At 39.5% G+C, this 26,687-nt stretch overlaps 2 protein-coding genes and 1 long non-coding RNA gene across 3 annotated transcripts in view; 2 read left to right on the forward strand and 1 right to left on the reverse strand.

Annotated features, from left to right (window-relative positions):
• LOC146376670 (ADAMTS-like protein 2) overlaps window positions 1–5,892 on the forward strand; it is a 35,092-nt gene extending 29,200 nt beyond the window's left edge. Inside the window, exons 15-19 of the mRNA XM_084947217.1 lie at window positions 338–493; window positions 1,497–1,667; window positions 3,617–3,793; window positions 3,910–4,054; window positions 4,276–5,892. Coding sequence (XP_084803343.1) covers window positions 338–493; window positions 1,497–1,667; window positions 3,617–3,793; window positions 3,910–4,054; window positions 4,276–4,403 — 777 coding nt within the window. The 3' untranslated portion in view covers window positions 4,404–5,892. The remainder of the gene's footprint in view (window positions 1–337; window positions 494–1,496; window positions 1,668–3,616; window positions 3,794–3,909; window positions 4,055–4,275) is intronic.
• A 2,450-nt stretch (window positions 5,893–8,342) lies between these two features.
• fam163b (family with sequence similarity 163 member B) lies at window positions 8,343–19,418 on the reverse strand. The gene is made up of 3 exons (XM_084947176.1): window positions 18,813–19,418; window positions 13,591–13,706; window positions 8,343–12,556 (listed from the first exon to the last, which is right to left on the reverse strand). Exons 2-3 carry the CDS (start codon window positions 13,681–13,683, stop codon window positions 12,116–12,118), a joined length of 534 nt encoding a protein of 177 aa, XP_084803302.1. The 5' UTR covers window positions 13,684–13,706; window positions 18,813–19,418; the 3' UTR covers window positions 8,343–12,115.
• LOC146376672 (uncharacterized) lies at window positions 19,416–25,002 on the forward strand. Its single transcript, XR_014801856.1, has 2 exons — window positions 19,416–19,505; window positions 23,819–25,002. It is a non-coding gene; the product is annotated as an uncharacterized LOC146376672 (long non-coding RNA).
• The last annotated feature ends 1,685 nt before the right edge of the window (window positions 25,003–26,687 follow it).

Genomic DNA, 26,687 nt, shown 5'->3' on the forward strand with positions numbered 1-26,687 from the left:
AGTTGTTCCCCATGTGTCTTTGTTGAAGGTCTGCAGTGTTTTTCTAATAGTTTTGTACTTTTTGGGTTATTTCACAGTCATTCATTCTTTTACATTACATACGAACAGTAAACGGTGCTGTTAGGAAAATGTAATAAACATGTTTTTGGGGTGGTTTTGTGCATTTTTGAGGAAAAAGCTTTAAAAGTGATACCTAGGCCACCCATAAAAGTTCCTACTGATTCTGAAATAATTTTCTTCTGTCTTTTCAAGATATTTATTCAAAGCAAAGATAAACAATAAAGAATTTAATGTAATTAATGCATTTCTACCAATCAACGTGCTTTCCTCATTGCAGTGTCCTGCTAAATGTGGCCGCAAAGCTCAGGTAACCCGCGATGTGCGCTGCTCTGATGAGACCAGACCATGTGACCCGTTGACCAAACCGCCGAACGTCAAAAACTGCACCGGTCCTCCCTGCGAACGCCACTGGACTGTGTCCGAGTGGGGACCCGTGAGTGTTTTTACTTTACACAAACCTGCGTGTCAGTGAACATGAGTGATGAGAAGTTAAAATATTACCATATCTGCATATTTTATCTCTCGTCCCTGCTGGAATCTCAGACAGTGAAAAAAGGGAAAGACACTTAATTTATGTTTTAATGTTACAATCCGTGTCAAAGTTAAACGTTCTTTTTCTGTTATTTTAAATTTTTTTTCCTGCGTCTAACATTCCTCCATCATTTTCATGGTTGTTGGAAAAACAGCTCGTCTGTCCCAGCCGTCTTTTAAGTGCCACAGTGTGAATTTATTGCTTTTATTGTGTTACGGACACGAGGTGTAGTTGCCGATGTTCCATTCAAAGTGAAAGTCTGGAAAATCGCAGGACTAATTTACAACCGCAGCCTCCGACTTGGAAAAACACAGAAGACTAAAGAGCTGTCACTTTGACACACAAAAATCACAATTCACAACACAAGGCCAAAAAAGTTTATCTTTTTTTTCATAAATTTGCCAACTGAGAACAGATGTAACCAGATGTAACTTTTCATTTCTGATGTCTTCAGATTTACAAGTTTATTCTGTACAGATGTACTGGAAGGAAATTGGTTTGAAATTACGCCTGTCTCGTAAATGTAAATGACGTGGATAAAGCCATGTTGCTACAAAACTTGCTTATTGAGCTACACACTCCTGGTCTAAAAGTTTAATCGCAGCACGACCAACAAATATAGTTTTTAATAATAAACTCAGTGTGCGCAGCATAGTGAGGTTTTGCTGTTGTGTTGTTGATGAACTACTTTAACTGCAGTAAATATTAAACTCTGACATGTGTTGTTATTTAACATCTGCCTAAACACGGCCTCACATGCTGATTTTTTATTTTCCATGATGTGAGGTGACCTGAAATGACTTCACGCTGTGTGCGACAAAGCTTGGCTGCAGATAACTGTGATGAGACCTCGATTGCTCCCGCTTGATAATGACTCATCGGGCGTGACCTTTGTTTGTTGCAGTGCTCGGGGTCGTGCGGCCAGGGGAAGATGGTGCGTCATGTGTACTGTAAGGCTCCGGAGGGTCGCGTGGTTCCCGAGAACCAGTGCTCAGCAGAGAACAAGCCCTTAGCCATTCACCCCTGTGGAGACAGAGACTGCGCTCCGCACTGGCTGAGTCAAGACTGGGAGAGGGTGAGGCCCGGATACACACTGTCTGAATTAAGATGTTACTGCGAGCAGACCTGACACACATTTTAAGTGATTTTTGTAATCACAGAAAAGCATGACACACGTGTTTGGGGGGACCTGGAGTTATAGCTCAGTGGGAGCCCATTTGATTGCACTTTAAGAAGTCTCTGGTTCAAATCCCAGTGCCTAGAGTAATAGAAGGGCAAAGAAATTTATGCTTTACAAGAGGATTCTAACTAGTTTATGAGTAAAGATCATGCAGCTGTTTCCTCTGGATGGATACTGACTAATCCCATGAAAACACTTAGATATAGTTCCTTTATAAACGTAAATGCATTTAATTAAGGCTTTATTCTAATTCGCTCTAGTTTTAAACTTTTGCTAAAGAAATGTTACTACATTCTAAACCTACCAGTAGCAGCCTTGATCTAAGGATCTGGTTTTAACATGTATTAGAGCATACAGTTCAGTGAGCATGCTAGGGTCTGCTTGGGTCTGAGTGACTTGGATATGTGCAGATGTTAGCTTGCCTGCACATTTTTTTGTGAAAGTTCATATTTGTCCACTGAGACACTATTTGTCAGTGCACGAGCTATCCATCTGCCCTTCAGGTGGTTTTGAGCAGACTTGAGTGTACTCAGAGAGACTCCTCACCCGTGATGTCTGCATATGTCTGCAACAGATTATAATCCCTGCCTTATGCATGCTGCATTTGCTTTCTGTTGGAAAATGTGAGACATGGGCAGTAGCTCAGTGGAAGAGCATTTGACTGCACATCACGAGGTCTCTGGTCCAATTCTGGATGCCCCCTGCGTTATTCCTTTAAAAATATAGGAATGGATATGAACCTGTCACCTCTGCAGTAGCTTAGGGTTTTGGTCTCCCTGCTTGGAAACCTTGTTTACAGGCAGTCTTATATTTCAATACTAACTCATTTGAAAAGCTGCATATGGAACTTTCTCATCATTACCTCTTGTGGAGCAGCCTGTAAGGGTTAGGTTTTAGTTTAGTTTTAGTTTGGATTAGGGTGACCAGGTCTGTCACCTTAATCAGATTTAATCAGACAACCTTAATCAGACACTAAAGATGTCCAAAGACATGCAGTAGTGGCTATAGGTTAGTTGGGAACTCTAAATCACCCATAGGTGTGAATGTGAGTGCGAATGGTTATCTGTCTCTGTGTGTTAGCCCTGCGGCAGACCTGTCCAGGGTGTACTGTGCCTCTCGCCTTAAGACAGCTGGAATAAGGTCCAACCTCCCCACGACCCTGAAAAGCGGAAGAGAACGAATTGATATTTACATTAAGTGTACGTGTGAGTGCAGAAGGGAAGGCAGCCAGACACAGTTATTGGTTTCCTGCCATTCAGGTGGATGTTACTTTAACATGTATCAGTCACATGTACCAACTCAGTTACAGACCACTTTCAGGATATCAACAGACGGTAATCATAAAGAAGACAGCAAATGTTGGGACATTTTCATCCAACACCCTAAACAGTCAGTGCTCACCCAAAGACTCTTTAATTGTTGTTCTCTGAAAGACTTTCCTCTCCTGTCACCGAATAGCCAAAGAATTGTTACAAGCATGGGGTTTCTTAAAATAATGCAATCTAACAGCATTTAATATTTCACACAGTGGTAACAGTTCAAACAAAAAGAAAAGGAGCATGTTTGGAGATAGTGTTATCATTTTCATGAATATGCAAGGAAGATCTGTTAGGTTCTGAATATATTCACAGGGTGAACATTTCCTCTATAAAACAAAAGGCCCAACTTGCACTGCAACTTTTGCATTTTTCCAGACTGTTCATTAACAAAAAAAACCCCAAGACAAATAAACTAAGGATATAATTTTTTATGAAATATTTGCAGAGCTTTATGAAGAAACTTTAAATGCATAAAGTCCCTTTTTAATGTTAACAATGCTACAAAGATTTTACCTTTAACTGCAGTGCAACACAACCTGTGGTCGTGGTGTGAAACGGAGGATCATTCAATGCGTCGGCATCAGCGGAGGAAAGTTCCAGATCTTCGATGAGGAGGCATGTGTGGGGAACGAGAAGCCTGAAGAAGAGAACACCTGCTTCGAGAGGCCATGCTTCAAATGGTACACCACCCCTTGGTCTGAGGTGAGCTCCACAGAAAGTCTTCGAGTGTGAAATAAGCTCTCAAAATGAAGATAAATTAGGATAACAGCAACACAGATGTGTTTAATGACTGTGTTTCTGGCTTCATGTGCCTTCAGTGCACTAAGACATGTGGCATCGGTGTGAGGATGAGGGACGTGAAGTGTTACCAGGGCAGGGAGCTGGTCCGAGGTTGTGACCCCCTCACCAAACCAGTGGCCAAACAGACCTGCACTCTGCAGCCGTGCCCCACAGAGCCTCCAGGTAACAACAAAGAGAATCTGCTACTTCCCTCCTAACCACTGTTCCTAATGAGTCTTGCAGGTGTTATAAGTGAACTGCCAGCTGCTTTTTTTTTTACTCATGTCTGCCAGTTTTGGCAGAGGCAGTATTGAAGAAAGATAGACAGCTCAGAGTGGAGTATAATCTCCACAGCTGTTTGAAAGTTGCCTCCAGGACTAATTGTGAGTCTGACTGTTTCCCAGATGAGAGCTGTCAGGATCGGCCCTCCACCAACTGCCTGCTAGCTCTTAAGGTCAACCTGTGTAGCCACTGGTACTACAGCAAGGCCTGCTGCCACTCCTGCCGCGCCATTCGACCTCCAGCCTCCTAGTCGAGGACGCCGCAGCCTCTCTCCACCCCGACTCTCAACTCCGGCATTCAGCTGTACAGCAGTTACTGTGAATAATGAGGGAAAGATAAATGTCAGTCTGGCTTTTTTAAAAAGACGAAGTTCCTCAGATAACTTGGATTTAGATGGGTCAGTTTAAATGATCTCAAATGAAGTCCTGTCAGTTCCTGTTGATGTTACAACATCAGCTGCAGTGTTCTCACACAAAATTAGACAAAAGAAATGTGCACTTTGGGAGGCACTTTGAAATTAATGAGGACAAGTAAACAAACGTCTCTTTTTTCTGCTTCACTGCTACAAAAAGTTTTTAGTTTCTTCTTGTTTCGAGAGGATTTCCGACACAATGCATGATCAAATATTAAATAGTTCCTTTCTGCTCTTTTCCAGTCAATATTTGTATTTTTAGATTCTACCAGAGTAGCTTTGCATGAGTAATATTTCAAAATAATCCTCACGTATCTTATAAAGACCCTTGTGGCAGCATCTCAGTAACAGCAGGTATAAACAGCAGGTGATCGGAGCCTCTGTTCTCACAGTCAGAGCTGTGTGCCCTCTAAATTTGCTCCTGAGCTCACTCACTTTTTGACCCAGCCTCTAGTAGTGAACCAAGGAAGCGCCGTTTTTGGCACATTTATCATTTATCAGCCCCTCGGGGAAAATAAAGCAGAGCATGCCTCTCCCTTATTATCATATTTCTTCTTATTTTCTTTATATTTAACCCTGCAGACCCTGTTGTACCAGTTGTTACTGAATATTTATGGGTCCATCATTTCAGTTCCTTTAGAAAATTTGCGCTAAACAACATGCGGAGTTGGAGACACAACGGAGTCAACAGTAAAGCGGTCTCACAAACCTCTATCACCAGTTAGCAGCATGCTCCTGTTATCGCTGCAAGGAAGAGCTCTATTAAATTATTTCTCAACTGAAGATATTGCATGAGTAGAATATTTAAAACAGATACTGTTTATGAAATATTATTTAAATGTGTTTCAGTTTTAGCGTCTGGTATGGCCAAACAGGAAGTAAAAAAAAAATTTAAATATATATAAATATATATAAATATATATATAGCTTATATTTCCATTCCGTCTCCTGCCTTTTGACGCCACACCGGCGTGCCTGCAGGATATGGAAGCATATTTATTAGTGATAGAACATTTTCATTTAGCGTGACGCTCCTGATGCCAGTCTATGGTTATTCATCAGGTCAACTGATACCAGCTCTGGTCTGTGTGCGCGACAGAGGAGGAGAGAGTTGATCCGAACACAGACAGAGAGATCCCTGAAACTTGAAGTATGGGTGAAATGTATTCAGAAGACGTGTACGTGTATGTCTAACTAATGTGTACTGTGTTTTTATATTGCCGATACCTCTTTGTACAAAACTAAATATGGAGTTTGTGTACTGTTGATAATAAACTGAAAACCTAATGGTACTGACATGTATTTCAATTAAATAACAGTTCAAACATTTCGCCTCTCTCATGTTTAACTTTTGCACTTTGGATATTTTTCTTTACAGGAATGGATACCACATTAATTTGCCAAATCTCAGCTTTCATTTGAGTAACAAACTGTAGAAAGAAATCTGTGGGAACATTTTAACACATAGTCACAACAAGATTTGTCTGACTTGAAGATTTCTTTTTCTTAAAACACAACTGGGACTGGCTACTTTTAGTTATCGTGCCAGTTCAGAGGATGGTAGTTTGTTGTTAGCCAAATATCTCCAAAGCCTCAATTAGACTGGGGCAATCGCACATCTTTAAGAAAGGTTAGTCTGTTGGTCCTGTAGTGTGGTGCTTTACACATTTACCTAACAAGTGCCTGTTAAAACTCAGGAGGAGACCCAAACTCCCGTTCACTATCTGGGCCCACGTCCTTATTTTAGGTTTGACAGTGTTTTAGTAGGTAAAAGTGAATGCTCTGACATGAATTGAGCTGCAGTTTGGGGAAGGCCTCGAAGGGGACTGGCGATGGCTCCTGGGCCTGGCAGATCCCCATGCACTAAATAGAAAGGAAGAAGTTAAAGAATTGAGAACAAGGAGGGAGGGACGGTGGGGCACGTAAACAAGAATGAACAGCTTGCAGAACTGGGGGAACCTATATATGTGTTTGGAGGCGTGATCCCGCTCCTGAAATTCCGATACATAATCTCCAATAAAATTGTGTCACGAAGGGCAACTGCCACAAAGAATAGTCTGCAAATCATCTTTTGTGAATACAGGAGCAGCCAAAATAATCTTCTTCATCTTAGGAAGAGTTAATATCTTTAGATGGCTATAACAGAAGACTTGAAACTGAAAAGAAAGGGTTTACTGGGCTTGTTTGCGTTGCTATATCATAGCAAGATGTGAACTGTGAATGAATGAACTGCACTGTGGCACATGTCTCCTTGTCCTTGACTCCCACCTGTTTTTACTTGTTTACTTCATATCATGTTTGCATTAAACTCTCATTTAATGTAATAAGAATTATAATCAATCAGATTATCCTGTGTCTTAATGATGTGATACTGATAAATCTGTGAACTTACACATTAATATTCAAATGTTATGGCACGGTTCTGGGTCATTTGACCCAGGGTTTTGAGTTTTCTTATACTTTGATATTCATTGTTTATGTTTAAGTCTCATTTACTTATATTTACGCAGCTGATTCTCCAGGTGTTTCCACTTCCCCTGATCACCTCCTGTGTGTATTTAAGTCCTGTGTCTTCCTTTGTCCAGTGTCAGGTTGTGTGTTGAGTTCTCGTCATGTTTCCAGGTCACGTGAACTCGCTCATCTTATTAAGATGATATCCACCTTGACTGCTTAGCCTGATTGTTAGGTTAAGTGAAGCCAGATATCCCGGGTATGTGAACTTGCTTCGTAGTACAGGGACCAGGTCTATAGGCCACTCCACTGTAGCGGCTGAGGGTTATTATCTCAAATACTTATGGATTTGACAGGAGGTGTCAAAGATATGTGTCAAGGCTGTGCAGTATAGACGACCCAAATACAGTATGCTCTCAAAATTAAAAACAAAGGCCATGATCTTTGGTCTACTTAGCAAAATGCTAAAGATCCAAGCCATAAACTAAAGTTCAGCTATACGAAGGAGCAAATGAGAGAAAACCACATGCAGTAAGCAAAAATGAGCCGTCTATCAGATGCCTTATCACAAAGGAAAAGGGAAAATAGGGCTACATTTACACTGAGAGCTGATTGGGACGTGACAGAAGAAGAAAGAGACAAAGATGAAAAGAAATGAACACAGGTGAAGACAATCAGGGCAGAATGTAAAATTAATATAAGACACGAAAGAAAACTAACCTTAAAAAATAAAACAGGAAGTAAAAAGTAAGGAAGTAAACAGCTAAGCCTGAGCATGAAGATGAGACAAAGAGAGGCATAAACAGGGAGACTGTCATAATAACAAAATCGACACAGAGACCACAGAAATAAGATAATATCACACAACCCAAACATCTTGTAAAAAAATAACAACAAAGGCAAACAGGAACCACAAGCTCAACAACTTCAAGAATAAGAAATGCAGACACTAAAACAGCACAGAAATCTGGGTCCAAGGGCTAAAAGCAAACTGCAATTTAAATGACATGAAAGTGTAAGAGTTTCATTTGTAGCAGACGGAGCGGCATATTCTAATTTAGTCTAGTTCAGAGTCCTAAAACTGAGTCTATGGTCTGTAATTTAGCTGGGCTAATATACTGTAACTACAATATGTGAGTAAGTGTAGTTATTTTTTTTCATACAGAGTAACGTAAAGTGTGAAAGTGGTGCTGAGGACGTTGTGTTCATTCTTCTCCAAGACCCCCCTCTCCTCTCTGAAGCTGTTTTGGATGTAGACAAGTCAATGAAATAATGCACATTTTGCTTTGGTCCTTTTCTTCTGGAGGGAATTACACCGACACCCCAAAGTTTTGCATCATTTTATTAACACAGTAAATGAACTTGACACACAGAGCGGCTACAGTAAACAAAGGTTTGGCTGCAGAGGTGACTGACGCCTCCTGCTGGCCAGTTTGACAGACCCAAACGTCTCATCTGCTGCACTGACAGGATAATTGAAACACATCAACTACTGAAGCAGACAAAAAATCAAAGCAACAGTTTCAATCTTTTCTAAAAAAATAAAAAATAAAATAAAAAATGAAGAACTGCTGTGGATAAAAACTCTGCAGTCATCACAGTGAGCAACCTGCAGCTGTATCTCGGAAAACACCTTAAGTGGCACAAATATGTTCTCTTACCCTGAATAGTGTCATTCCTCAATGAGCAGAAGCAATCCATGACCCAAACTCACACAGAACAGAAGGAGCTGTGAGGACAGTGCTTTACTTAGGACGACCAAATAAAAATATAACTTGTCTTGACATCTTTTCTAAGCATGTTCAGCTTTCTGGAGGCTGCATGGAGAAATCATGGGATGACCATATGATACATAATGTATGGAACATGGTTTTTCTGTGGACATTAAACTTAGAGACAATAATCCATGTATGAGGTAATGAAAGATGTGTAGATGCTGCACATATATGTTCATTTATTTTTTGATGCAGTGAATTGAAGGACTAAAAGCACCTCACACAAACAAAGTGAAACAGTGAGCAGAGGACAGAAACAAACCAAATGCACTGACTAAAGATGGTGGCTTCAGCACCAGCTGGCACAGACCACACTATGACGAGGGGGCAGGAGTTGGATGATGTGCCTCTCTGTTTTTGTCTTTATGGCTGTGATTCTACCATCCATCCGGCTTGAAGCTTGTTAGAAAAGTGAAGGATTATTTGCTAATGTTTACCAAAAACTGAACAGAACTACTGTGCAGTCAGTTTAGCTGTGTCAGTGTACAAACAGTTTTTTTATTGCAGTAATACTGCACTAAACTAAGTAAAACTGTATATTTCTTAATGACCATCATGGAGCAACTGCTCTGGTTGTGAAGGACAGTGCTTTCCTGAATTGATAGCTTCTATTACTAGTTTCAAGCCTTTATTTATTTGATATAATATGAGGTTTATTTTAAATCATGGTCTCATTTAGAGTGAATTGTGAAGCAGTGTATGATTGAGGGCATGGCTGGTTAGTTTCGGTTGTATAACTGTGTGGTCTGTTCTTGCTCTTGGTTAGATTTACCTTCTTGCTCAAAAAAGGTGGCCAAAAAATATCAGACTCCAGCAATGCAGTTGGAGATATACATATATACATATACAGTCTCATAAGTTTTCGTCATATAGTAAAAGTCTTCTGCTAAAAGATTTCCAAATATATGTTTCAGATCACAGCACTGCAGGTTGTGCACTGTTTGACAGACAGGCAAATACACCCAGTCTCTCCGTGAGCCTATGAGAACAAACCTTTTTGATTAGCAGCGTAATATTTTATCATACATGTTGCTAGAGTGAAAGTTTGCTCCAAACAAAGTTTCTGATCCGATAAATGTGTCAGCATCCGTGTTGTTTTGTGAAAGAAGAAGAAATGAGTCCAGGAGCTGTAGAGCTGTTTCTCTCTATGGATGTAAAATTTGTAAAATATAATTTGGATCTACTGCTCTGTCATCAAGAATATTTGACATATATCTGTATCTTTTCCCCTTAAATACTGTATATACAATTCATTCCTCCTCTTTTAGGTATTAAATACTTAATATCTAAGTTGGAGAACAGCGTTTATCGACAGCATGATGTCTTAACAGGATATAAATGTTGTCCCTCATAATTCACAGTCACTGGATCACTGAATGCTCCAGAAAAGCCCTTTAAAATAATGTTAGTTTTCTCTGTTAGTACTGAAACAGTCACATACTGACATATCACAGCCTGGCTCTCCAGTCTCTGATGTCGGAAGGCAAACAAAAAAACCAACAACCCCGTGTTGACCCTGTGTGACAGCTACACCAATGAACACAAATATCAACCAGAATCTGTATGAGAAATTATTTGAGCTTTTATGCATTTTTATGTATCTTCTTCTTCTTACAGCTGCTCCCTTTAGGAGTCACCACAGCAGCTCATCTGCCTCTATCATCACCATATCCCAGCATCCTCTTCTGTCACACCCACCCTCTGCATGTCCTCCTTCACTACATCCAGGAATTTTCTGTGGTCATCCTCTTCTCCTCCTCTGCACATTCTGTTTTTTTAAATTCTGTCTCTTTATACAAGGTGTGATCAATCTAGCCAGTCTCCCATTCATAATCATCTTCTCAGGCACGTCCGAATAGCTGCGATTTTTAGACCCTGTCACGGAAGTCTCATTTTGGGTATTTACACTGTGACCTTAAACTTTGGCAGAGGTCAAACATCTTTTGTTTAAAACCGACCCAAATTTCACAAGAAGGCGATCAGCACTCGGTGATGACCAAGAAGCTGCTCAAAGGCAGAATTGCTCAGTTTATTAATCATGAGTTCATGAATTCAACGTGGGGAGTCTGAGGGAGACCAGTCAGAGGGTCTGTGGTGTGGTTTTATGTGCCGTGATGTGTCCGCTCAGAGTGCAGAGTGCATTGAAAACTCCACAGCAACGCGGTCATTCACCAAATTTGCCTCACTGGGATTTTTACCACCAAAATAAAATGAACTCTTAAGATCAACGTTTTCGCACAGTGAAGGAGATCCAGCATACACTGCATGAAAAACAATAGAAGCCAGGATGAAATCAGTCCATAGGTGCACAAGGAGATACACTTGAATATGAGCCCAAATTAAAACTGGGTAGACTTTTTGTTTTTTATGAAACTGCGCTGTTCTGATTACAGCTTGTAAAATCATGTCTTTTGTTTCTGATTTCCAGTGCTCAATCTCAACTCTGTGTGACGCATATGTTTTTGCTAAAAATGAAAAAAAATTTTGAACACATGGCCTCTTATGGCATGAATCTATTTAATCGCTGCGTGAAAAGTTTTCCGTGCGCTTGGTCTCAACACGCCATCAATCTTTCAAAGGAAGAGACCGTGTCTGTGCAGTTATGAGCTTTTACCTGAAGTTAAACTAAGTGTGTAAGAGTTGAAAAACAGCTTACATACAAATAAATACTCTCTATTGAAAAGATTATTTCCTCAGTCGTTGGATTTAACAGACCAATAGCTGGGGACTATTTTCAGTGACAGATTAATCTACATTTGGTGCTTCAGTGGTTTTTTGTGACAGCAGGATGGTGTGCGGGGCTAGGCCTATGTGTGCTACAATGTTTGCATTCATGCTAATGAAAGAACAAGTCACCGAGGTCAACAGTGAGATATCTAACTATTTTAGGAACAACAGTGGCGCTCTGTGGGACAGAGAGAGCAGGCTTTGATACACTCACATAATACTTGCTGGTTTTGGTCTGACATTAGCTTTAATATCCACACAACCAGACTTATCTTACCTCCTCTGTTCGCACTGGTGTGGTGCATTTAAACAAATGAAATCTGTGTCGATTTTTGTCGATTCTTGTTTATGCTTTGACAGCAGATATGTTAAGTAGCTACTTACCTAGCTATTCAGCAAATAAAAGGAGCAGTTTTTGAAATTAGTCCCTTCGTGTGTTTCAGTGATGCATTCACCTTTTTGCTTTAGCGTTGCAGAATTTCCATCATCGCTGCCCTGAAGTTTGGTCTAAAAGCCATTTATCAGTTTAACACTGACAGCAAAGTGCTGAAATAATTGAATGTGTATCGAATCATTTAAATCAGCGGTGCTGCTTTCCTAAACGTCGGTGCTGACGCTGTGGGTGACTACTTCCTTCATGGTGACCTGGCGGATGAGGTTCAGCTTCTGGTAGAAGCTGGCCAAGTCCATGGGCAACTCCATGTCCTGCTGCTGCACAGTCCTGTAGCTGATCCTGCGACCGCCATTGCACAGCCTCTCTGGGTGCTGCAAGTAGAAGGGCAGTGAGCAGCGGGCACAGGAAGGGCAGAAGGCATGCGAGCGATAGCACCTGCGTGGCGGCGGAGGCGAGTAGCTGACGGGGCCGTTGGCTTCAGTGAGGAAAGTGGGAGGGTACGTCTCGGGCTCGTCACTGTATTGCTCTGGCGTCGGAGGCGTAGGAGGAGCCGATAGAGCCAGGGGGCGAGACGGCGACATGGTGGCGAGCTCAGGTTCCTCCTCTTCCCCCTTCTCAGACTCCTCCCTCTTACAGCAGTAATACTGGACCAGGTGAGAGTCAAACATTTAAAAAGACAAAAGGAGAAAAGAATGAGCACTTTCAAAACAAATGTCTTGATGCATTCTCAATCATCCAGGTAAGTAAATCTCCAAATGTTGATTCTGTTCATCTGGAGAAAACGCTACGTCCAGATGAACAGAATCAACTTTTGGAGAGTTTCAAATCACATGTTTCAACCAATCGGATCCGTGTTAACTATAAGTATAAACCACAGTAAATATAGGGCATGAAAAAACAAGCTGGTTTGTGTAACTTTGAAAGATAGCGAGCGAGTGTAGTGAGCTAGTTGGCTTGTCTTTGTCTGAATCTTAACATTTTCATGAAAGCAATGAACCGTCTATCTATGACCACCTACTGGTAACATGGAAGAAATCAGGTGTAAACAGAATCACAAAGATGAAGAACAAACTGCCAGCTGAGGAGCTTTCAAAGCTAGGAAGTAGCTAGCATATACTTGGCGTCTCTGTGAGAGCATGAAAGGCACTTGCAGACCATCACTTTCAAATGATATTTGGCAGGTGATTACAAAAAGCATCCATCACTCCTAAAACTACAGTTGCAACCTTACATGCTAACTGCTAGGACTCACTCAGGAAGAAAACATGTGGATGTGAGTTTCTGAAAGTCTCAGAAAAAGTCCCATTCGGTTTTAAAGGTCTTACAGTTGAGGATTATTTCAACATGAGTTATTTGTTATTAGTGAGTATGCTCTGTCTCGGCAGGTTGTGTGGCACTATTTGGATGTCAGCTGTAGATTTCTAAAAAAAAAAGCAAGATTGTTACACAAATCCAGTCTGGCTAAAAGTAAACACAGAAATGTTCCACTTGGACTGCTTTGATAATTAGGAAAACTGTCTGCGGCAGCAAATTACTCCCAGCTTTTTGCACTGCACACATCCATTTGTTTACATGTGTGAACATTTGTCAAGTTTCTTGTTTTCATGAATACGGTGCTGAGGTGCATTTTGCATTCTGTTAAACTTTAGATGTGTAATGAACAGTGAGACAATCATACCTGCAACCTACATAAACACAGCACAGCGACGATCGTCAGTAAGATGACTGTAGCCAAAATTCCTCCTGCGATGACCACTGTCCCGGCTGACATCCGAAATCCTCTCCATCAACACCCTGCAATCAAAACAATGAGTCAGAGTTTATTTTTTGGTTAGAGTAGTTTAAAGGACTTCACACATGACTGAGAAACCAGTAATTATTCATCCGGACTGCCATTTTTGGCAGTTTATCTGGGTTTGGGGTGCAAACCCAGATCAGTGATTGAACCTGGTTAAATGGTCAAACACGGAAGCAACATATGTATGATTGCTTTAAAGGAAACTCAATCAAAATCCAGATGGAGAGAAGGTCTTAAGTTTAAAATTATTTTAAACTTTTCTCAGAAGAGAAGGGAAAAGGGAGAAGGAGACCACAGAGGGAATATTAGCAGTGTTTTCCTGACTCACACTGGGATTTGGCTGGTGACTGACCTGCGTAAGGACAATTAGTCAGCATAAGAGCAATGAGTCTGCAATGAGTCTTTGTTATGATATTTGACAGAAATCTGTGGATTTTTTCAATTCTCTGTAAACAGGAATGTTTGTTATAGTCGAGTAACTGAAACCCTCATTAAAATAACTCATTTAAAAACCTAAACTTATTACAACGCTGGCAGTTTCCCTTTGGCTTTACCCAAGAGCTCTTTTGGGAAAAAGTGAGGGTTTCTATGCAGGAAACGCTTATTAGAGAAGAGATTGGGTTGGAAATGGAGCAAGAGAAGGAAGAAGAGAGAGAGGCACAGGTCATCCAGGAGGTGCAAAAGAACAGATGGAAAGAAGATAATGAGAGGAGGGGAAAGAAGCAGGGTGAAGGATACACAAAGATGAAGAAGGTCAGAGAAAAAGAAGGTAATGAGGAAAATCATGTTATGGGGAAGAGAGCATAGTGACGGGGAAGGAAAATTAAAAGAGATGATGATGATATATAAGGAGAAAGGGGATGCAGATGGTGGGTGGGGAGGCTGTAGGAAAGATAATGATGTTGCTGTTACATTTTTACAACTATACTTTATGGCTCTGCCGTGAAGCTCTAAAATGTTTGAACTCTTGCCAGCAGCCATTACAGAAAATACCGCTTATTGATTCTTATGCTTCATTTTTGTCAGTAATCTAATTGGTCAGAAAATGTAGTCACAGTAAGCCAAGTGCAAAGCCGGCCAACAATCGAGAGGTCCAAGGAAGAAAATGCATTTCCCACTTGATCCAGACTTTAAGGAGAGCTGAGTTTTACATGGCAAACCATAATCAAGCATCCTCGAGACATTTTAATCTGGATTTTCCACTGAAGCAGCTCTTCTCAGAGTTTTCACATTGGCACTGAAATCACGTAAGAAATATTGTCAAGTTGAGTTCCACTGTGTCACAGTCTGAAGTGGACATTTAGTCATACCTTTCATCGTGTCTGGATTATTAAAGAACAATAATCAGGAGGTGTACAAATGTATAAGTTTCTAATAGAAATTGTATAATTTCTTTGTGTTCAGGTCAACTGGGCTTCTCAGACACGTTGTGAAGGTTAAAAAAAATCTAAACAAGCCTCACTTGTCAGTATTTTACAGGCTAACTGTCCATTAAACATTTGGCGCCTGTTACTTGAAGGCATTCAGCTAAATGCACTTAAAACAACCTGAGAATTAAACAATAAAGCAGCCATTGGCGCACAAACATACACTAAACTGTTTTCAGATTAGAAATTGGAAAAAGGTTATACCTAATCTAGTTTGTCTCTTTCAAACTATATAAGAGAAAAACAGAAACATTATATCATTACATTGTATCATTTGCTTTTCATTCATATTCAATATATTTATGGTCCCAAAGCAGAATTACATGTGTATTAGTGAACTGAAAGAAAAATTAAAACACTATTGAGTCACTAGCAAATGTTTGTCAACCATTTAATGCGTCAACAGAAGGAAATCTGACAAGTTCCCCTTGCAGGCAACTGAATGACAGCAGTCAGTCAGTCCAATGTTACATCATGACTTTGAGTTTTCTTGATGATTTACAAAATAAATCATGACAGACACTAAAATGCCAGCAGGCAGATGCAGACAGTAACATGAAAGGAGATGTAACTAACATAAAGCTAAAATCTTAATACATTACAAATTCTCTGAAACTGTCCAAAGCTTCATCAGGGAGAAAAAACTTCCTCATTGGTGGATCCTGAATATGAGTCTTTAATCATCGTCCATTGCTCAGCAGTTTGAGTTTGTTCTTTGCAGCAAGTACTTTGAGTACTCAACAAAGTGGAAATTATGCTAGTCTAGTACTGGAATGTTTTCCATAAGTGTTAGGCGACAGATTAATAAAGTGCTAGACTTTAACACATCAAAACTGGTGAACATGCTGTTTGTGCCTCACAAAAAGCCTTATAATTGTCAGGCAATTGGATTAAAAGTACAATTATTTTTTTACCACAGGTAAAAGCTAGCATACAGCTTGCATATGCAGGAGTCTCGGACTCCAGTCCTTAGGGGCCAGTGTCCTGAGACTGTTGCAACACACCTGAATACAATTAGTAGGTCATTAGCAAGACTCTATAGAACTTGACTGCATGCAGAAGTGCCAACCCCTAACCCTACTCAAGTAAATTTCAGTAAATGTAAGTGTCTGGAAAAATGTACTTCTAAAAGTACTTTTAGTGCACCATGTTTGTCATTTTCTTTGGGTGTCTACAGGGATTGTGCCATATTTAAAGCCAACCTGATTTTCACTTCATCACCAGAGAGTGGAGGTAATCCACCTAGAAGCTACCAGATGTCATAAATGTTCTGTGGAGCTGTAAGATTGCATGATACTGGACAAACAGGAGAAACATACAAATACAAAGGTACTTTCTAGAATTAAAAATAAATAAATGGAAAGTTGAGTGCAAACTTTGGTTTAGAAAACTAAGATGTGACAAGTCTGCTTTATGGATCTTTTTAGAGCACTTTTTGGTATGAAAATAATTTAAGGAGCTAAAAGTTGAGCAGTTCCCAGTAAATAATAAATATTATTATATACTGAATATATAATAATATAATATTCATTATGTTTGACCTACTTACATGGTAAATGGCCTGTATTTGTATAGCGCTTTTCTAGTCCCTAAGGACCCCAAAGCGCTTTACACAACCTGTCATCCACCCATTCACACACACATTCACTACATGCACGTTTCTTCTGATAAAGGCCTGTCACAGCCATTTAAACCAAAATTAAAAACCCTATGGATCATAATTTATAGCAACCAAATACTAATACATGAATTAAACTCTCTCTGTTACTTACACATCACAGAAAAGCACTACCACAGGTCTACTTGACCACACTTTCATGCTACACGCATTTTGTCATCGTAATCCATCTGAACTCTCAGCATCATTTTCATATGATCTGTAATCTGTAAAGGCTCCAGGCTGAAGATGACAGTATGTCAGCGTGCTGTGATACGATCAAAGTCGGACACGTTTGAACTTGAAGCCACTCAGAAATTTTATACAACACACTCTGAGCTGATGAGCTCCCTCATCAGCAGGCTGAGGATCAACTCATCACTGGCTATTGCGTTGGGTTTCCATAGTGACAGTACCCTGTCACCCCTGAGGGCTGGAGAGTCATTTACACCCACACAGCCAGTCAGCATTATACACAAATGACCAAACACAACACACACTCGCACACACACACTCAAAGGTCAACAGCCATCAGTCCACCCTTCAGTGCTTGCTGAGCGCTTCACTCCAACTAAGCACAACATATCTTCTTCATTAGACTTAAAAATGAAAATAAATCTGATATGTTAACCCAGCTTTCATAAATATTTATTGCCAGGAAATGGGCTGCAGAAGTGAAATTTTCTTAAAACCAGAAAAATATAAATATTTCAACCTATTTTTGTGCACATGTTCTAGAAAAGCACAATAATATCCTAAAACCTTTTTCCTGCACTTCTTAATTTTAGAAAATTCTTTACACGAGTTTATTTGTAATGGAAAGGCTGATTTTTTATCACCAAAATGATGTTATTGCATTTCTCTTCATTGGTGATGGAGATTCACATTGTGAAGCAGGTAAAGGAAAAACAGAAAGTTTCACTCGTATGTCAAAACAGATTCTTTTAGATGTTTCTTACTCTCGACAGAACCAATTAAAAAACAAAAAACAAAAGTTAAATTTACAATAATAACAATTATTGTCAGTTTATCCAACATCTGTGGCTTCTTCGACAGAGCCGTAATTTGTTGAGTAACTGGCTTGTGTTAAAGAGGGCAGGAAGGTGGAAAAGGTGCTGAAAAATGCACTAATGCAGTGCTAGTTATGTTATAAAGAGACCGTTCTATTAAACCTGGTTTTCTCCTTCAACCCTTTCAGTTAGTTTCCACTCAAATTCTATCACAGTGTGTGATTCAAATGCACAAACATCATATAGAGTCTGAGCCAGAAAATTATGAAAATATACCCAGTTCTTGATTTTTTTAACCATTTGATTAGATTACATTCAGACGATTAAAACATTTGTTAAACAACCAAGGAAATGTTCAGAGTTTCTTATTTGAAAAAAAAAGAAGAAGTAAATTTGTAGTTAAATGTATGATTTCAACTAGGAAAACAGAGGCAAAATGAATGAATCTGATTTCTTATCTTTTCATACAAAAGAACTGAGTAGGATCATGAATCTAACATGTTTTTATAAAACATAAGTAATGACTGACTTTCTGTTTGTAGAATGTGAAGATAATCCAGTAAATACAGTGAAGTTAATGATCCAATTATTACCCAGCATTATAATAATTATTGTAGGGTCTACCTTACCATATAAAGCGCCTTTATGGGAATGCTGTTGTGATTTGGTGCTCTATAAATAATATTGAATTGAATTGAATTATTTTGCGTACAAGCTGCGGTTCAACGCACATCAGGTTCTCTTCATTAAACACTCTTTCATTCCGTCCGTTCATCATCTGAGCTGCGTTTGCAGATTCTTATGTTCTAAATGAAAATACAAAGTTATCCACAAATTTGGAGGAAAAAAAACTAATTAAGACCCTACAATTGGTTTAAAATGGCTTTTTCATGCCCCCACAGTGGGAAGCGTTTTTTGGAGACCTGATAAGAGGAAGAAAATGCGTGGCTAGATGGTGTTTGATTTATTAACGTGACAGGCGATGTGTGCATTAAGTGGTAATCTTACCCATCACATTAGTATTTGGATGGTCTCATGGCGTTAACCACGGCACCTCCGCTTCAGAATGTCCCGTTTTGTGACCAGAGGTGACGGAAAAGCAAAGTCGCGTTTAAGCTGGATGTTACCCAATCTGTAAATCTGTGAGTTTATCTTTATTCACATCCGCGCGCTGGTGTGAGCCATGACAACCAGGAGTAGAGATTTGTGTTTCAGTTAGAGAAAGACAAATATCAAATATCTTCTGTAATTTCACAGCCTGTGTTTCACTCCACAGCTGGAAAGGTTTGAGACGCATATGCGTAAAAACGCAATTCTGAAAAACAATACAGCTCTTTTTCATCGAGGAGCTGTCTTCTCACACTTTCTTCTTTTACTTTTTCATGACTGGCTGTGTTGCAAGTTGGAGGTACAAAAGCGCTCATGAGCTGAAAAATCCCGAAATCTGATTGGAAATATTCCCAGTGCGAGTTTCAGGTCCCCAGATTTTCTCTTGGCTTTGGTCCCAACAAAATCTTCAAAAAGCGGCTGATCCCAAGCACGAGAGAGGAGGAGGAAGGGTCGGGTCCGCTTCTAAGTAACTGCAGGTGTATGCTGTGCACACTGGATCCGGTCTCATCCTGTCTGTGTAGCAGCACATATTTCCGATGCTGACCCGAGAGAGGACGCGACGTGCGTCACAGCAGCGCGCTGCAGAAACAGGTAAAATCCAGGTAGATTCGGGGGGGGAATAGAAAGAATTGTAATAATCTACTTTCCCTCTTCTTAGAATACGTTGAACATTTTCCAGTATATGAAAATATTCGACACTAAATTACTTTGTAAAAAAAAAAATCTTCTAAACTCACTAATTTTCGTAACATATATAAAACTGTGTGAAATACACAATTATATATACATATAATTATATATAATTATAGGATACTGAGAATGTTTTTTCAGTTTTAAAGCCAGCAGCTTAAAGCTTAAAAGTCACCAGTAATCTTCGGTCAAAACATGTGAACAGATCTGAACTGTGAAGGTGTTTTACCCTAAATTATGTTAATATTTTGTGTTAGTTAACAGCATAGACTCTCCGTTTTATCACCCACTGGTCTCTTGACTTTTCTGGACTTGGTTTTCTGGAAACGGAAGCCATATTTAAAGAGGGTGGAAAGCTAATTAATTAGCTAACACAAGCTTTGCTAGCAAGCTGCATCTGTGCAACTGAAGCTGAGGTGAAGTCTAACAGATGTTTACAGCTGTCTTAGTCAGATTCCATCTGTCACTTAAAGCAATCAGGCCCCTACTAAAGCTAAACTTTAGCTCTTAATACAAATTTCTTTGTTAAATGTAGAAAAAAAAAGTGTACAGTTGTTAATAAGGGATAACTTGGCTATGAGACAACTAAAAACAAAAAGAAAAGTGTCAGTTTTGTTTCTTATGTCTTATGTTTCTTCTTTAACAGCTTAAATTGAATTAATTTATGTCTGTATCAAATCTAATTCCCTTAGTTTGCTCTTCATATTCGCTCTTCAAGGGACAAAACACCCATATTAGAGCTGAACTTGTTCGTCTTATGTGATCTTGTGTCCAAGGAATTTTTATGGAGCTACAATTTCACAAAAACTGACAGATGTTTAGTTTATGTTGCAGAAAAAGTTTGTTTTCTAATCTGAAAGTGATTTTAATGTCCATAAAACTTTCACACCTTTTTTGTGTTTAAACAGGCAACATAATTATAAAATTTGACTTACCATAGAGAAAAATTTAAATTTGTTGACTGAAGAGTTTTTTGTTTTTATTTTTAAAATGACCCAACAGGATTAAAATTCCTCCAAAATAGATATAGATAAATAATTCCATACTTTCTGACTTTTCGAAAGATATATCAAAAATATATTTGTATTCAGTCAGCAAGGAAGCAACAAAGCTCAGATTTGGAATATGTCTGTCTTTGTTCCAAATAAATATAAGTTTTTGTTTCTTCTGTGTTACTCTTTGTTCGCAGTCTGCCACAGTCTCTTTTTCCCATACTACACTTGGAGCGGCACCAAGAAGAGACGAGTTTAAGGGCTTTATAGAAAGAAAAGATTTTATTGCGTGAATTATTTAGAGGATAAAGCAGGCTGAGATTCCACTGTATTGTACAGACACGAGCGTGTAATATTAATGGAGTTGAGATGTTAGAGGTTATTTTTCGTCTTTTCTCCTGCTCCTGCGGTCTTGCAGTGCTTCTTTCTTTCAGCATGCAGCCGCTCCCTGAGGAAGCCTCTGCTCCGAGCAGCAAAAAGTGAAGATTTTCGGGCCAAAGCTGGAACAGTGACAGCACAGTGACAAACTGTGTCTTTTATTAGGCTGTTTCAGGCCAGAGAACAGATGTTGAGTTTAAAGTTGTAAATTGCTTATAGACTTTGATACACCAAAATAGGCTTGGATCATGCTCGTATGCTTCTTAAAATCATGCTTCTAACTCATTAGTGGGGGGTGTTTGTTTTTTTAAGGAATATTGCAAAACATTGTTATTATTTTTTGTCATAGAGCTAACATTTCAGTGTATAAACTAATTCAAGGCCTCATTTAGTGTTCTTGCCTCGCTGCTGAGAGATAACAGTCTAGTTTTACTTAAATGTTCCACGTTAGACAGACGGGGTGATGTTGGCATAAGGTGCAGGTTTGTGCCCCACTGATACCTTTATGTTTTGGAATTTGCAGGTTTTGTTAATTTAGTTTTTTACTGTCTATGACATTTGGTTTAATTAGGTTTAAGCACTAAAACCTACTTAGTTGGGTTCAGGAAAATTGTTATTCTTAGGGCTAAACCACACTTCTTACTTACAGTAACACTGCTTGCTACACATCAGTTGGGAGTGACAGATCTCTCTAACTAATGACCCAGTGTGTAAATGGACCTCACCAGAGGCACTAAGGTACTAATACGACACAGATGGAGAGTCCTCATATTTGTTTCTCACAGCTGGAGCCCTCAGTTGTATCTCACTGAGTTGACTTAATTGTCAAGTGCTGACATAAAAAAGGCAGCTTCAGATTTTGTTATGTTAACCACAAAACTGATAAGAAAAATATTTTACAGTCTACAGCTGAGCAAACAGATTCATTGTGTAGAGAGTGGACGGGGCATTGCTGACTTCAACTGAGGATATAGTCGGGTGGTGGAATGAACACTGAGGATCTCCTGACTCCCACTGACACTGCAGTGGAGTCCGGTGATGAGGGGGATGACACACCCACCACTGGAGGTCAGGTTATTCATATAGCTCAACTCCACAGCCGATGAGATTCACCTTAAATTTGATGTTTCTACATGAACATTACAGGATGAGGAAAAAGATTTTTGATGAAGTTCCAAAATTGTATCTACTTACAACATAAGAAAACTTTAAAGTGGTCCGAATTTGCTGTCTAACAGAGTGTTTGCTAGTGCCACTGGGGTCACAGCTGAGTTAGTTGCTTCCATTTTGACTACATTAAACTGTGAACATGATGCTATTTAAACCTCAGTGAAAGGACGGACACATGACTCCACACTCAAACGCTGCCTCTCTCCATCCTCTTCCTCTCACTGGCCGTTTAATGGCATCGCTCAATAAGACAAACAGGCTTTCGGTGTAAGTCGTCCACTTTGATGTGGAGATCCACATTGATCTCCACTTCGGGGCGACGGATCAGCTTACAGCAGGTGCACCTGCCAAGGTCAGGTAACAGACACTGAAGCACTGACGAGGCAAAGTCCAGTACAGATGAGGAATTCAGTGGGTCACACAGTAACGTCAGAATAACCAGCAACTGAAAATCTGTTTCCATTATCAAAATTAAAGGTGTGGATTTCTCAGCCTGGAAACTGAAACTTGAAAAGCCTGTCTGCAATTTATATACATGTACATAGTATGTCCAGCTCAATCTGATTTATATGGCAATAATCTAGCAATAGCAAAAACCTATAATGTTAGAGAGAAAACCCTAAAAATCAGATTCCTTTTAACAGGAGAGACCTCTGTAAGAACCAGGCTCTGGGAAGGACAGGGGCAGGTTTGGCAATAAAGGGAAAGAGAAGAGGAAAAGGAGCATAAAGAGACCAAAGACAAAGCAAAAACTAGAGGAAAGAAAACAAAATAATTCATGACACATGTAAATATATGAAAAGAGGGGAATAGAGGAAAAGTGCTCAGTGCTTCATGGGAACTTCCCTGGCAGTCTCAACCTATTTATGCACCCATATGGGATAGTTCAGTAAGAACCAGGCTAACTGTAAGCTACACAAGAAAGGAAATTCTGACCCCAAACTGGAAGCCGGTTCACAGGAGAGGAGTCTGATAACTGAAGTCTCTGCCTCTCTTTCTAATTTTAGAAACTCTAGGCACCACATGTAAGCCTGCAGTCTCAGACCAAAATGTCCTTTTGGAATAGTATGATGTGGTGAGTACTTTAAAATGTGACAGGGCTTAAACATTCAGGACTTTCTATGTGCAAAGAAGGATTTGAAATTATTTTCTTCATTTAACAGGGACACAAAGAAGAGAATTTGCTCCTTTATAAAGCTGATAACAACAACAAGTATTTAATAAGCGGATAAAAAAGTATCACCAGTTCAGTGCCTCTGTTAAGAAAATGTAAGGTGCAATTGTTAAATGATGACCTAAACTGTGAAAAACTGAGTATCACACAGCATTTATATTAACCAACTGTGCGGGGATGAAGTGTGTTGTGTTTTTAATTTTGTTTTTTAAAAGAGCAAACAAAAAGTAACATTTTTTCATAATTAAAATGATAACAGAGCCCTGTTGAAGTTTGAAAATGGGCTAAAATAAAGTTATCTGTGTCTGTGCTTTTCTTCGTACTCTTCATAGTCTAAGCAGGCGAGTATCTGTCCTCCAGGACATGTTCCACTCCAGTTCAGGCACTGCAGAATACTTGATGTGACACGGCGTCATGATACCCACCAGATGCCTTCAGTCCTCCTCTGTATCTCTCACATTCTGCTTCGCTCTGACTGATCTGAGCTCTTGTTTTTTCAGTCGGAGTGTCATCCAGAACATGGCTCCTGACTTCGAGCCAAGGGCTGACAGGATGCTTCCATCTCCCTCTGGATCTCCACACAAAATCTGTTTACAGCTGACGCATCAGCACAACAAGCTGCAAGATCAGAGCCTGAAACACACATCAGTGCTTTCTGTGGAAGATTTAAGCCTTACTCCTTATTATATACAAATATTAATATTTTTTACTTCAATTGCTTTTCTACATACTGTTCTCTCATCACAAACATAATTTGCTCTTGAAACAGCAATTAAATCCCAGACTTAAGCCTGAAATTACCTCGCCAACCCCCAAATTCTTAGTGAGGTCTCTATACTTCAATGTACAGCCTTTGCTAACTTGCTTAGGGTTTTCTGGCAAAATCAGACTTATTTTTAATATGTTTGCTTGGATTGTAGTGTAAGAAACTGATGTGCTGTTCTTGAACTCGCTTCCACTTTTGTTTAAGTTTTTTGCATTTTTTTGCAACAACTGCACAGCGATATATAAATCAATACAAATAATTTACACTCAAAATCAACACTTGCACCTTTTTTGACAGTCAAATGTTTCTTTTTTGGGGGTGATACCGCTCATGACGAGTCGGTTGCTTAAGGTTCTTTCTGCTAAATCCTATAAAGTCCGTTGTTCATCTGATGTGACATTTTCACTTGCCACAGAAATTCTGAAGAAGGCCTTTATTTCTTAAGATTAAACTCAAAATTTCAGTCAGTTTATTCAACAAGTCCAACAAACGCAAACACATTTGTCTCTTAGCTGTGCAGAAGGATCAGCGCACAGCATGCAAGCCGTTTTCTTTCCAAATAACTGTTTCACATTCGCTTCAATCAAACACCACAACAGACAGTAGAAACAAATAGATATAGATAGAGTGTTGAGACTCCTCAGTGCATTGGATTGGCATAAGACAGACATCTTTGTGGCCGTCATCAGCCGGGACAGATCCTCATTAAAACTGCTTTTTAGCAGAGATGACTCTTCTCTCTTCTGGCATTCAGTTACAGTTAAATCTGCTCTGACAAACTGGCCTGCAGGTTTAGATTGTGTCAGCACTGCCCTCCGTCCCAGCAAATCACGGTGGTTAAAGTCATGTTGGATTCCTCAGAAAAAGTATTGCATTCAGCTCTGAGAAAACATGGAAAAATATATTTTAAATGGAAAATGTAGCTTGGTGAGTTCCCTGTTAGGTTATGCAAGCATTGCACCTACAGCACGTCATTATAAATGTGCACTCCTTTTTTTTAAAGAGGCATATAATAAATTTAATAGAAGCAAAATCACTCCTAATAGTCTAACACTTTAGACACAACCACCAAATAAGGGCAAACAAGCCTGCTTCCCACTTTAAAAAAAACATTAAATGTGTTGTTTAATCTGGAAACTATAGCAAATGTTGGTCACCATTTTTTAGGGTTCAAACATAACCAAGGTACAAGTCCAAAATATCAGTTTTTTAATGATAATTAGCGAGGTTCAAAACACAGAAGAAGAAGACTAACATAAGACGAGGAATAGCGAAACACCCGACTCATGAACACGTCACGTGTTTGTCTGCTGGCACAGAAATACACAGTGTGTCTCAGTTCTGGTACAGATGCTCTCACACAGAGAACATAAGTACAAGAATCTCAATTTTGATAATGTAGTTTTGTCTTAATTAGAACATGACAAAAATGTGCACGCATTAGAAATGTTTGCAAAGTTTGGTTGCAGCTGTCAGGCTAACTACTGAATTGTGTTAGCAATTTGCAATTTTCACACATTTACAAAATTATTTTACTGTAAAATAACTATTACAATGTAATACAAAACTAGAAGAAAAATGAAAGCATTTCATGTAGCAGTTCTTAATAGTGTGAAAGTGTGAACATACATGAGTTAAGACAGAAAATTAGAAGGGCAGACAAGAATAGAAAACAGGAAGTGGAGGATTTGAAAAGAGGGAACACAGGTTTGTACAAAATAAAGCAACAACACTGTCAGAAAATATACAAAAACAAGAAGAACTGTAATCTCAAAGTAAAGCCTGAAAACATGGGCTTCATATTTGGACTTTTCTTTGCATTTCAACATTGACATCGAATGCTGCTGCAGACACCTGATCCTGATGACTTTCATTTGAACGTCTACATTCAGTGTGCGCATCAGAGCAGTTTGCCTCCACCGATTTGGCTTGTGAGCTTACAGGTGTCTATTGTTCTGCCTGTTATTTAGTCTAAGGAATCCAGTGTGAGAAAAACAGGCACCTACGACCTCTGTAAAGGGAAGGCAGGGAGGGAGCTTTTGGCACCTGGCAGCCTTATTATCATTTCATCAGCTCAGAGGTTGTCTTTGAAAGGACAGACTCCTGGATGGCTACCTGCTGTGGTGTGAAGGCCCTCGGTGCTGTGGTGAGCTGGATTTCCTTAAAGCAATGGGGATGTTAGTGCTACATTAACCCTCCCAGCCTTTCCCATGAAACCCCAATGTTTATAGGGTATATAAAGTTATCCTCATGTTACAGCTCATGATGTCAGGCTGCTGCTCTGCGCCGTCTCCCTGCGTCATCAGTCAGCTTGGATCCATTCAAATGGCCCTCAGATCCTGAAGAGTGCACAAACAGACCCTCACCTTCAGACAAAACAGAGGAAAGAACCCGTGTTCCTCCTGTCGTCATGAGCTTCTGTTCTTACCTCGTGGATTTGTTTCCAGCGGTTAAATGAGTGTAATTCGATTTTTTTAAAGGATCAATAAACCAACCTCAGCTGCAGACTTACAGGTTTTTGGCTGACAGGTCAAGCTTTAGAAAATGTGATATTTTTTTTCTTTTACATTAATGATGTCAGTTGACTCTCTCAGTGGGATATT

This window comes from Perissodus microlepis, chromosome 12 (genome assembly GCF_051167445.1).
Source record: "Perissodus microlepis isolate ML-2025 ecotype Zambia chromosome 12, ASM5116744v1, whole genome shotgun sequence".
NCBI classification, from domain to species: Eukaryota; Metazoa; Chordata; class Actinopteri; order Cichliformes; family Cichlidae; genus Perissodus; species Perissodus microlepis.